The sequence below is a fragment of the Caretta caretta genome, chromosome 1, assembly GCF_965140235.1.
Source record: "Caretta caretta isolate rCarCar2 chromosome 1, rCarCar1.hap1, whole genome shotgun sequence".
Taxonomy (NCBI): domain Eukaryota; kingdom Metazoa; phylum Chordata; order Testudines; family Cheloniidae; genus Caretta; species Caretta caretta.
The window spans coordinates 210,481,869-210,495,562 of record NC_134206.1 but is presented as its reverse complement, the minus strand read 5'-3'; the positions used below and the strand labels follow the sequence as shown (position 1 = coordinate 210,495,562).

Sequence of the window (13,694 nt, the reverse complement as noted above, 5' to 3'; positions counted from 1 at the left end):
CAGAGGCCACCTACCGGATCAGGTCCCATTCAAAATTTGGCAGGAAAAGGGTCTGAGATGGTGGTGGTGTCCGGTGGTTAGAACACTCACCTGGGATGTGGGAGACCCAGGTTTGATTCCCCCATCTCTGCCTAAGGGGGAGAAACGATTTGAACAGGGGTCTCCCACTGCTTAGGAGAGTGTGCTAAACACTGAGATATTTTGTGGTGAGAGTTTTCTCAGCCTCTTCTGTTGAAGCTGTTTCATTGCAGAAAATACTTAAAGAGTCATTGGGCCAGAGAGCGAGAAAGAGAATGACTCTGTCGCCTGGTAGCTAGGGCACTGAGCTGGGAGACCCGGTGTCCCCTCTTCCAGTGATTCTCTAATTATTTATACGCAGTGGAACAACTTCAATAGGAGAAACTGAGAAAGTCCCACATCAGAATGTCCATACCTGCGCAGCGACAGCATGCACCTGAGAGGTTCGAATCCTTTCTCCCCCTTAGGTTGACCTGAACGTGGGTCTCTAATATCCCAGGCGAGTGCTCTAACCACTGGGCTAAAAGCTAGCAGGTGGGCACCTCTACAACCACTTGCTGTTTTGTGTGGAGTGAGGCAGGTGCCTAAGTTATAAGACTCCAGGAGAGGGGCTCCTGATTGTAAATCACACGCAGAGATACACACCTATCTCTGTGAAAGGGGCAGGCTTTGGATTCCCACTGGCTAGCTTAGGCAGCTCCCTGTGTAACGTGCTTGCTTTTGTGGATCACATTTGAAGATGCCTATTTCTCCCCATTCATTGCATAGGGAGTCTAGGTACCTAAGCTGGCTTTGTGGATCACAGTCCTGTTCCTGTGATTTTTCTAGCACTATTGTTTCTTACTATTTCTTTTGCAAAAGCCGATAGATTAAAAAATGCCTTATGTTGATGCGTAAAATTTTGCACGCTAAAATGCTGGCATTTAAAATTTTAGATGTCAACTCTTCTGAGAGAGAAAAGAAAGAGCCTGGCTAGCAAAGAATATTCCCAGCACTGCCCACCTTCAGGTTTATAGAAGAGATGCTCCTCTTTTGAAGACCTTAACACCTTCTAAAGTGAGTCGGGGGTACAGGAGAGGAGTCCCATGCCGGCACACCTCATAAGGTACTCAGGAGCTGAGCTCTTTTTCTGTTACTTTTAGGTCTGCAGGACAAGAGTTGCCCTTCTGTTCACTTTGGAAGGTGCTAAGAAGGGGAGTTCCTCTGTGCAATTCCAAAGAGCTACACCTTATACCACTGATGACAAGCAAAGAATCAGTTTCAACATGTTTGTATTTATTAAGTTGGCAGAGTTTGACTGATGAAGTCTAATTATTCCTTAACTTTTTTAGGGTTTTTCCTTTGTATTATGCATTTTTTTTAATTAAAGATAATCTGAAGTTGCCAATTCTCTCTGCATAACATCTCTAAGATATAGCCTTCCTTATCCACACAAAACGTTAAGAGTCTCATCAAAGCTCTCTCATCATCTAACATCTCAACTACTGAAAATATCCTTCCCTCTGGCCTTGACAAAAACAATCTTTCCCCCACTCATATTCTGAATAGTCAGAATGCTGCTGCAAAGACCATTTTCCTAGCCTTTCCTTGCTTTGACCATGTCACCGCTCACCTTTGCATCCCTCCACTGGCTCCCCTTTCTCTATCACATCAAACATGAGTTGCTTGTCTTCACTTTCAAGGGCCTTCACAGCCTATTCCCCACCACCTATCATCCCTCATTCAGTATCAAGAAGTTGATTTCTGTCTCTGATAGACCCTTAATGCCTCCACTGCCCACTTGTTAAATTTTCAAACAAACATCTTCGTGCTTTCTCCCATGCTGCCCCACACACTTGGGACATGCTCTGATTAACCACCCACAAAGCTGCTTAATTGTTTTCCTTCAAATCCCTCCTCAAAACTCTTCTGTGCTGTGATGCCTACAAAACACTTGTTAGACTGTTATTGTGGAGAGATCACTGCCTATCATGCCGACCAATACTGTCTCAAGCAAAGGCCAATACTGTCTCATTATTTCCTTGTACTCCTCCATCAGTCTATATCCATCTATTGTCTGTTGTCTTATCCTCTGATTATAAGTTCCTTGGGGCAGGTCTGTCTTTTTGCTCTGTGTCTGTACAGCACCTAACACAATGGAGTCCTGGTCTATGACTAGAGCTCCTAGGCATTAGGGTAATACAAATAATAATGGTCTTTCTACACAGGGACCCACAAGGGTGGGGGAAGTACAAGCATAACTGATGGATATAAAACTTCACCGTTTGAGCACTTGGCACAGAGAAGGAGGCCCTATTTAGTAGAATAGTTCTCTTCTGCGCACGGGACTGATGACCGCCACACACAGGAAGGACTTGCACTAGACAGAGGACGGAAAGGACTCTGCCCAGCCTGAAATGCGACGAACACTGGGCTCCCAGAAAGGGTGAGCTAAGCTTTGACTAGGGGAACCTGTGTCTCAGGATTTTTGTTATTTTCAAAAATCTGTAACTGTCAAGCATTTTAAGAGTAAAGTCACTGTGATTAAGAAATCTCTTTGTTACGCCTGGGTTCCTTACTTTCCTGCCACATTGTTCCTGAAGCGATTAAATGAGTAAGCCAAAGAGTCCAGACAAGAGGGCATACATAAGCAGCTGGGCGGGTGTGTGTGTGTGTGTGTGGCAGGAGGACTGACTGGTTTCAGGTTATTGAGCAGCTGGACAACAGCATCCCAAAGAAGGCTGCAGACAAGAGGCCTGAGCCTGGGCGTGTGCCCTACAGTCTCAGAGCTAGAAATAGTGACTAGACTCTACACAAACTCCTTTGGCTTGGAAGCACTTGGGGCCCAATTATTTGATCCACTAGCAACAGGCTGGTAACTGTATAGTGGGGTTATGGGACCAGTTTCTAACAGCTGACATGCACCTCATTTTAGGTCACACTATTTATTGACTGAAAAGTCATCTCTGAAGGAAGATCAGAGGGGCAAGAAGATATTTATATTTGTGCTAAAGTACTCAAGTGTAAATGTTATGCTAAAACTTTATGTTGTAATGCACATATTATAAACCAAATTTTAATTCCATAAATGTTTGTTGTAATGACAGCAGAGTTTGTATAAGACTGTGTAGCAAGATACATGATGAGATTTAATAGCTTTTGTTTATTTAAGGCCTGGGTTAGTTTTTGAATGACTATGAATTCCCACTATTTATAACAATGAATGGTCATTGGGCCACAAAAAGATAGAGAAAATGATTCTATAGAGTGTGTGGCTGGGGGAGGGCACTCACCTAGGATGTGGGAGACCTAATTTCAAGTCCCTGATCCAATGACCATTTAATTATTTATAAATAGTGGAAAAGCTTCAGCAGAACAGACTGAGGAAATCCCACACTAAACTGTCCTATAGCCCAGTGGCTCAGGCACTTTCCTGAGACTCAAGAGACTCAAGTTCAAATACCTTTGCCTCATCGGGGGTGGGGTGGGTGGCGGGGATTGAAGCCAGGTCTCCCAGAGCAGTGCCTTATGCACTGGTCTAAAAGTTATAAAGAGGGCACCTCTTGCTCCTCCATTTATTTTTGAAACTAGTCTTCCTTTGCTTCTGTTAAAAACACCCAAAACTGAAAGTAAAAATTTTGAGTTGAATTGGAACAAAATAGTTTGTTTGGACTCTGTGTGAATTATTTTCCACGTTTTCAACCAGCCAAAAATGATGAAAAATGTATTGTTCAGTTTGACACAAAATGAACCTTTTTTTGATTTTTAAGAAGTGCCAGCAAACCAAAAAATTCACCCAGCTATAGCAATGAGCCAGTTGTCTATAGTGAATGGCAACTGCAAATGATTTATTTGAACTAATGGTATTCAGGGAACTAAATCACTGAAGAGAATGTCAGTGAGATATGTATCTGGTAATCATAGGTTCTGTCTACTCCAGATTGCTTGTGGCTGGAAGTTGTTTCCATCTGTTGGCGTCTTGGTGGCCTTTGGCTTTATGAAATGAGTTAGATGCATTTCAATCCAATTCCCAGCAGCACAAATGTTCACATCACAAACAAACAATGCAATTTGTAGTAACTGACCTTGTTGGCAGTCTCAACAGACAGGTAAAGGAAAGAATGGACTGAACTCCTTTTGTGCTTCTAAAGGTGGTCCTGCTAGGGCAGGGCTAGGGCAAATTGGCAGAGAGTGGCAAATGGAAGCTTGCGGTGCCATTGCCCAAGGCTGTACCTATTCAGTCAGTACACACAGACCTGGCAATTCTGGAGAGTGAAATATAGCACATTTCACCAACAAAAATACTGAGTCCTCCGTGACACAAAATATTTATGAAAGGAATAGGTTGTGTCACATCATATAAATTGACCAGGTTGTACTGTTATGTTATTGTAAATGTCTGTGTGAGTCACATAAGGGTTCTGTCCATCTCATGGCACTTTGAGGGCCTATTTGTACTACAAGTCCTTACCAAGAAAGCTTACAGTTAGGCCCTCCATGCTAAAACTGTTTTTGTCTATATTGGAGAAAGGACTAAAAGGAGCTAAGATCACATTAGGTTGTAATACAATTCCTGAACATGACTCAGTAGATTTGTTTTTCTGTCCACACTACAAACAATTAGCTATTTTACAAAATAGTTTCACCTAACTTTGCCCTGGCCTGGTTAGTCTATAGAGTAGACAGGCCAGGCCCTTAGATCTAACCACCTTGTAAGCTAAATAAGAGAAAAATATGCAGTACCTGAGGTATGTAAAAGAGTCCCAGCAGATTGGCCACTGCAGTGGAGATCCCAGAGCCGGTTGCCCCCACTACTGCAATAGTAGAAGGAATGTGGTCTGAGCAGTTGCAGAACTCATCCAGGTTCAGGGAGTCTATCTTGTTCTGGGCCACAAAACTCAGTGTGGCCTCCAGGGCTTTGGAGACAGTGTTGCAGGTATCAAATATCCTGTATCCCAAGGTCATGTTTGGAAGGAGGGTCGGGCTACTGTTTATTTCCTCTATGGCAAAGATCATAGCCTGCAACCACCGGAAACCTCGGAAATTATACCTACAAATGAGCAAGAAATAAAAATAAGAGAGTGGGAGGTAGAGAAAGAGAGGGGGAGACAGTGTACGGATGAGAAAGAGAGAGAGAGAAAGCAAGTGCATATTAGATATAGTGAACAAGAGAGCATGTAAGCAACAGATTGAGAGATTTTGTGTGTGTGCGCGCATGCGTGAGAGAGAGAAAGAGAGCGCGAATTGGAGGTTTTAGATATGAAAATCAAAAGCACAGTATAGTGTGAAGAGCCCAGTCTTACATCCTATTGTATTTAATGGAAAGTTTTGCTATTGACTTCAGTAGGTGCAGGAAAAGGTCCCTGGAAAAGATGGGCCTAAATTGCAAGATTTGGATCAAGATTTCAAACTCACATATTGGGAGTGGGTTGGATTTGAGGATCTGGTTCTCATCCAGGGCTGGCTGTGGATTTCTAACACCCCCACCCTCCACCTGCCCCGGAGTCTGGGGAAGATGAAGGAGATCAGGTCTGAAGTGCTGCTTGGTATCTCTTGTACCTTGGAGACCTGACCAGATACAAAATAATTACTTAGTCCCCAGATCTAACTTGGGTACATATGGGAAGAGATCCTTCAAGAGGGTGATCCTTGCTCACACTTACAAGATTGAAAGGCCTATCAGATTTGGGGACAAGATCAAATTCCTTCCTGACCAGAGACCTGTGGTTTTACTCCTGATCAAGTCATGAACAGGGATCACCTTTGGGGTCAGGTGGATGTATTCCATTGCAGGGAGTGAACCTCGATTTTCCTGAAGCTCAGTCTTTTTGTATGTTTATAAACCTTTATAAATGTTATATCCACTAACTATCACACAAGCACTGTAATTATTACCAGGCATTCACCTCACAAACATTGAATGGATTGCCCCTCGCAACACCCATGCAAAATAGGTCAGTATCAATCTGCCTGTTTTACAAATGGAGAAATGGATGCACAGAGAGGGGAAGTGATTTGCAAGTCTACAGAAAAAACAGGAATAGTGTGTAAATTTTCAAAAGTGCCAAAGTGGGATTTATTCTCCCAAGTGTCTGACTTTTGAAAATAGGATATAGGCTCCTAAATCACTTAGATGGTTTTGAAAAATGTAACAAGAATACAGAAGTCCTGGGTCCCAGTCCAGTGCTTCAACTACAGTCTTCCTCTGTTATAATGATCAGGGCAGTTGCCTTTAGATAGGAGCTCAGAACCTCGCAAGTAGATCTTGGCAGGGAACTCCATGACTCATGGATATTTAAGGAGTGCCTCATAAGATTGCTGCTGCCACTCTGCTCTGGAATGGCAAAGCCGTATTTCAGGACTGCTTTTCAGCTGTGGACTGAGCTTCCACAGTGACATACACTGACAATCAGAAATGGGCATCAGGGCACTAGGAATTCAGGTCTGGAGTGTCACCTTGGGGTGGAGTGAGCATTATCCCTGTGATGTGCTAAACTTGCTAATTGAAAACATTCAGAACATAAGAACAGCCATACTTGATCACACCAAACGTCCATCTAGCCCAGTATGCTGTCTTATGACAGTGGCCAATGCCACATGCGTCAGAGAGAATGACCAGAACAGGTAATCATCAAGTGATCCATCCCCTGTCACCCATTCCCAGCTTCTGGCAAACAGAGGCTGGGTACACCATCCCAGCCCATCCTGGCTAATAGCCATTGATGGACATATCCTCCGTGAACTTATCTAGTTCTTTTCTGAAGCCTGTTATAGTCTTGGCCTTCACAACATTCTCTGGCAAAGAATTCCCTTTTAAATTATTTTTTAAAGAGGACTTCCAGAATTGACACTAGTAAAGGATGACCTAACTTGAACCTGACTGGATCAGGCTGCATGACTACAAGGTAGGCCTCACACATGATCTGTCAAAGATCTTGGAGGGAGGTGCTGCCAGGCTTAGGGAAGGTCTACACTTAAAATGCTGCATCAGCACAGCTGCAGCTGCACCACTGTAACACTTTGAAGTCACTCTTACACCGACGGGAGAGATTCTCTTATCAGCATATTTAATCCATGAGAGGCGGTAGCTATGACGACAGGAGAAGCTCTCCAGCCGACATAGCATGGCCTGCTCCATGGGTTACGTTGGTATCACTACATCGCTCAAGGATGTGGATTTTTCACATCTCTGAGCAACGCAGTTATACCGATATAAGTCTGTAGTGTAGACCTGGCCTGAGTAAGTGAAGAGAAGACAGCTATAAATAAACAAATAATTTCAAATTGAAGAAAGGGGAAGCTGATAGTAATGAAAATAAATGAGAAGCTTGGAATTGTAGAAAATTGATAAGGGAAGCAAAGGGACACAAGGAGAACTCTATGACCAGCAGAGTTAAGAATAGTAAGGAGATCTTTAAGTATATTAAGAACAAAAAAAATCCTAACAATGGTATTGGACCAGTACTAGATAGAAATATTGGAATTGTCAATAATAACACAGGAAAACCAGAAGGGTTCAATAAGTATTTCTGTTCTGTATTTGTGAAAAAGACAGATGATATGGTCATATCACATGATGCTAACAATACTCTTTCCATTCCAACATTGTATCATAAAGATATTAAATTGCAGCTATTAAAGTTACACATTTTTTAATTGGCAGGTCTGGATAATTTGCATGCGAGAGTTTTAAAAGATTTGGCTGAAGAGTTTGCTGGACTGCTAATGCTAATTTTCCACAAGTCTAGGAACACTGTGGAAGTTCCAGAAGACTGGAGGAAAGCGAGTGTGACAATATATAAAAAGGGTAAAAAGGATCACCTGGGTAATTATAGACCTGTCAGTCTGACATTGATCCTGGGCATGATAACAGAGCAACTGACATGGGCCTCGATTTATAAAGAATTAAAGGAAGGTAATAAAATTAATGCCAATCAATATGGGTTTAGGGAAAATAGATACTGTCAAACTAACTTGATACATTTTTTATGAGACAACAAGTTTGACTGATAAGTGAATTGATGTAATAGATTTCTGTTAGGCAATTGACTTGGTACCGCATGACATTTTGCTTAAAGACCTAGAATGATATGAAATTAACATGGCACACATTAAATGGATTAAAAACTGGCTGATAGGTCTCAAAATATAATTATAAATAGGGAATCATTATCAAGCATGTGTGTTTCTAGTGGGGTCCTGCAGGTGTTTGTCCTTGGGCCTATGCTATTTAACATTTTTATTAAAGACCTGGAAGAGAATATAAAATCATCACTGATAAAGTTTACAGATGAGACAAAAATTGGGGGAGCGATAAAATAATAAAGAAAACAGGTCACTTATGTATAGCAATCTGTCTCACTTGGTAAGCTGGGCGCAAGCAAACAATATGAATTTTAGTATGGCTAAGTGTAAACGTATTCATCTAGGATCAAAGAGTGTAGGCCATACTTACAGTATGGGGGATTCTATCCTAGGAAGAGGTGATTCTGAAAAAGATTTGGGGGTCATGGTGGATAATCAGCTAAGAATAAGTTCCCAGTGCGATGCTGTGGCCAAAAGGGCTGATGCAATCCTTGGATACATAAAATGAGGATTCTCAAGTAGGAGTAGAGAGGTTATTTTACCTCTGTATTTGGCACTGGTGCAACCGCTGCTGGAATACTGTGTCCAGTTCTGGTGTCCACAATTCAAGAAGCATGTTGATAAATTGGAGTGGGTACAGAGATGAGCTACGAGAATGATTAAAGAATTGGAAAACATGCCTTATAGTGGTAGACTCAAAGAGCTCAATCTATTTAGCTTAACAAAGAGAAAGTTAAAGGGTGACTTGATCACACTTCATGAGTATCTACATGGGGAACAAATATTTGATAATGGGCTCTTCAATCTAGCAGACAGACATATAACAAGATCCAATGGCTTGTTGCTGAAGCTAGACAAATTCAGACTGGAAATAAGGTATATATTTTAACAGTGATTGTAATTAACTATTGGAACAACTTACCAAGTATTCTCCATCACTGGCAATATGTAAATCAAGGTTGAATGGGTTCTTTAAAATATGTGTTTACTTCAAAAAGGAATTATTTTGGGGAAGCTCTATGGCCTATGTTATAAGCAGGTCAGACTAGATGATAACAATGGTCCCTTCTGGCCTTGGAATCTATGAAGTTTCCAAACTGTAAAACTCAAGGGTCAGATTGAGAAGCCTCACCTTTGAGTCAACAAGCCACCTGAGAGAAAACTGATGTTCCAGAATCCCCAAGGCTGATCATCTTGTAAAGAGGAAGTCACAACAGCAGCAAACAGGGTACTCCAGCCATTGAGCACTCTGTCCCTGTACCTACGGAGATGTGCTGTGCCAGCAGAACATCACTACCTGCTCCTTGACTGCAGGTTCCAGCTCCTAGACAATAAGTCCAAAAGACTGTGAAAGCTGAAGAGGTCGCAAACCCTTGTTATCTTTATTTTGTCTTTTATTTTTATTAGCTGGGAGATGTCCCAGGCTTTTTATTTTCTAATTATAGGATGCAAAAGGGTGATTGTGTGCATGTATGTATGAGAATCCACAACATCCACATGGTGAAGTTACCAGAGAAAAAGTTTAAACTCCCATAATCCTTGTCTCGTGAAGATACTCATTGAAGTGTCTTTGGTATTCTATATTTAAAAGTCCTAAGAAACTTAAACTGTAACAAACACTTTGGTTCATAAGAGAGCTGTCAAACTCCTGCTTATCAAAATGTTTTCTTAGAGTCTGTCTTATATGTGTTCTAGTCACCCCACTAGAATTCAATTCTAAGAAAGAAGCATAATGGCTCTGAGGTAGTGATTCAGATATTAGATAATTTGGTTTCAATATTAAGTTTTTAACCAGCTCTAAGTCATAGATTTGATTGAGGTCAGTAAAATTCTTTAGTTGGGGGTTTATAACCAACTGGACAGTTACCTTCTTAAGAATCGTCTTTAGAACTTAAAGTAGTTTATAATTTTTACAACTAATTTGATGATTTAACTCATTTTATTATATAATTCCAATTCAGTGAGATTAATTTGCTAATTTATTGATCTGACCAAGATTCAATATTGACTTGATGGTTGTATAGATTTATTTTATTTATGTATTAGTTTAACATTAGCAATAAAAACATATCACCAAAACTGCTACTACTCCTCAGAGTGGACCACATCCACCCTGACTGAATTGGTCCTGTCAACACTGGTTCTCCACTTGTAAGGTAACTCCCTTCTCTTCATGTGTCAGTATATTTATGCCTGCATCTGTAATTTTCACTCCATGCACCTGAAGAAGTGGGTTTTTTACCCACGAAAGCTTATGCCCAAATAAATCTTAGTCTTTAAGGTGCCACCAGACTCCTCGCTGTTTTTGTGGATACAGACTAACACGGCTACGCCATTCTTTTAATTGTCATTAAAGGTGGACTGGTGGGGGTAAAGCACAATGCTTTGATTTTGATTCACAGATTTTTAAGGCCAAAGGGACCCGTAGATCATCTAGTTTGACATCCTGTACAACACAAACCACAGAAATTTAGCCAGTTCCCATTTTTGTCCTTTACTGCTTCTCCAGGATCATTTTATGGTCTTTTAAAATTTAACAGTTCCCTGTATTATAAGCAAGTACTCTTAAAATGTTCAAGGTTTGCTCAAGACATGACCCACAGTATTTTCATTTAGACCAATGGCACTTGAACTGTTTCATATGATGGACCACTATTTAAGATGTAGATGTCTACTCCACAATGTAAGCCTGGGTTTAGACTCAGGCTCAAGCCCAAACCCCGCTTCCATCTACATACAGTTCTGTCTGACTTGGGCCAATAAGCCCTCTGGGCCCTGGGACCAAGCAAGGGGAGTGGGTTTGAGCCCAAATCCCACTGGGACTTGGGTCCAAACTCCATCATTTTGCTATGTGGATGCAACTCATGTCCCGGTCCCAGAGACTCATGTCCTCAGAGTCTGCCAATGCTATCCCACAATCCTATTGGCCAGTGTTCCCTGTCCTTTCTATCCCAAGATTAGCCAGTTGACTCCCAGGAAATGGAAGCAACCCCCCTGGTTCAAGTACAGCTTCTCAGCATTTAACCCTCTATTTGATTCTGACTGCTGAGCTGCAGATGGCCACTAACAAGAAGTCCTTTGCCGAGCACACAGCTATCTGGTCAGGGGATCACAGACAAGTTTTGATGAATCTCTGGTGAGAGATGAGCAAAATGTTTGACTTCAGCAAGAGTTCCAGGAACAACCAAGCGCATCAGGAAATAGCAAAGAAGCTGTCAGCACTGCAGATTCACTGGACCAGTGCAGGGGGCCAATTAAATGGCTCAAGAGCAACTGTCGTAAAAACAGAGATGAAAACTACACCTCTGGGAACTCAGCATCATCCTGCCTCTTTTACAAAGAGTATAATTAGGTGTTGGGTACTGCTCAGAGCAGTGAGCCACCAGCATTTCACAATAGCCTGGTCAGCCATGATAGTGTCTTCTGACCCCCGAATCTAGTCAGCAGACACCAGCTCAGGTGCTTATACTGATCTCTGAGGAGGCTTTGCTGCCTACAGCACATCCTGGGTCCCTACTTGAAGAGGCTGTTTGATGATCCCCTGGAGGAGCAGTCCACTGAAGAAATGGCAGCAGAAGAGGTGCAGAAGTTACCTACCTGATAAGCTGGTAGCCTGGAAAGTTTTTGGCTCCATGTTTGTTATTAGTATAGGAATGTGAAGGATTTCCAATTTATGACCCAATGTAAAACTGATTACAAGCTGTGGGAAGCAGTGTGTATCTGCTAATGGCAGAATGTGTGCCAGCACCTTGATGTCACCACCCCCGAGGTGGAATTCAAAAGTGAAATACAACTGTTATACAAGCATTTATATTGAAATTTTTATTTGATACTCACACATTCTTACAAAGATGTGCCAGGGTGTTAAAAGTAAGAACCGTATATGGCCTTCCCTTTTAGTATGCTGCTCTGTACAAATCAGCCATGACATAGCGTAACTAGTCTCCTGTAAACAGATAACTATACGGGGGAGGGGCAAGGTAGGCCATGGGTGATGAAATTAATGTTCAAAATACAACTGAGTTTTTTTCTGTTGTCCAGAAATGTGCCAGGGGACAGGGAGGGGAATGACTCAGAGTCCGTATTATTGTGTGCGTTTGTATGTAGTCCATAGCTAGATGTAGTCAGAGCAGACTGCATCGGAAGCTGCAGGGAAGCCGTAATCCATGTGAATGCTAACGCAGCATCCGGTTGATTACCCCAAGAATTTTGACCCAATCCCAGGTGCTGATAGCTGCAAACTTTTCCCATAGTAGGAAGTTCAGATAAGAAGTCACATTTTGAAGAAGGGTGCATTTTCTGGGCCAATCTCTGTAGGACACCAGCCCACTCCATTCATAGATGTGGTGCTCAGTCACCATAAGCTTCAAAATCTCTGTGCCACACTTGCCACCAGCAGAATAGAATGTCCCTTTACATTTAGGATTGTTACATCACGTGGAATGGTGAAAGGACAGAGAAGGCTGGGTAGTAAGTCATGCTGTCCCTGCCCCGCTCCCCAGGCTACAATCGTCTGCAATTCTTAACCATATAGCGTATGTAAATTTCACCTTACCATTATGTGTGCACTCTTTTCACTCTGATTAACTCAGTTGTGTCCATGGAGCTTCTGGGAACCAAAGGGTTCCTCTGACCAAGGTACTGAAGCAGAGTTTAACCAAGTATTGTTTTTTGGCCTGGAGAGTCCACAGATACTTTTCTCTGTGAATGTGTTGAACCTTTTCTGAAGTACTGAGACAACAATGTATTTTTGATGGATGTTTTCAGGTCCTTCAACCTCCACAGGCTGCAGTCCACCAGGAGCCTGAGATTTAGAATGGTCATGGAGTTGCCCAAGAGGAAGTGTTTCCCGTGATGCACTTATGGTGAACACGTGGGACAGAGCCAACAAGCAGGTTTAATACCAAAGAGAGAAGGATTCATGGCAAGTGAAGGAGTACGGACAGGATGCAGAGTGAGAGGACAGAATTGCAGCGCATGGGGAGAGATTGGCAGCGCAATTTGCTGAGTAGGATCGTCACTTCAGGGAAGAAGATAGAGCCCTGCAGAAAGACCTGTTTGAGAGGCTGCTTCTGCTCGTAGGCTGCAAGAGTGCAGGCTCCTGCTGCACCTGCCACACAGCCCGAGTCCCCTCCATGGTATCATAAGCTGCAGACCAGAAATGCAGTTGACAATTCCATGGTTGGGTGGCCCATGCAGCTGGGACTAGCTAGACAGGGCAAATGTACTCATGCAGCAGTGCCAAGTAAATGCTAAATGGGCAAGAAAGGGATGCCAGGGGACACACACAAGCAGGGAACTTGTCGGCACTAGTTTCACTGTTTGCCCTGTTCAATGTTTGTTTTATGACTGTTTTGATGTTGGTGTATTACTTGTTTTGTTCTAATGGCAGCTAACCTGCCTGAAAACACTTTAGTGTTTTTTTAAAACAAATACAGCCATGTTCACACATAAAGGCTTTTATTTTATTAAGAAAGTTTATTACCATCACATCATGTAATGTGTACTTCCAATAAAACACATAGGCACAGCTGAAAAGTTGTATCCAAAACACAATTTCTCAATACATCTATTTACATCAATCCATAATTAAAATCCATAGTTCTTGCCAT

At 42.2% G+C, this 13,694-nt stretch overlaps 1 protein-coding gene across 5 annotated transcripts in view; it reads right to left on the bottom strand.

Annotated features, from left to right (window-relative positions):
- CASR (calcium sensing receptor) overlaps window positions 1-13,694 on the bottom strand; it is a 171,603-nt gene that overhangs the window by 69,011 nt on the left and 88,898 nt on the right. For 4 of the 5 annotated variants that reach the window (XM_075119358.1, XM_048819853.2, XM_075119360.1 and 1 more), the window contains one exon: window positions 4,741-5,047. The exons of the other annotated variant lie outside the window; for it this stretch is intronic. In XM_075119358.1, the coding sequence (XP_074975459.1) occupies window positions 4,741-5,047 (307 nt within the window). The remainder of the gene's footprint in view (window positions 1-4,740; window positions 5,048-13,694) is intronic. 5 annotated transcript variants of the gene reach the window in all.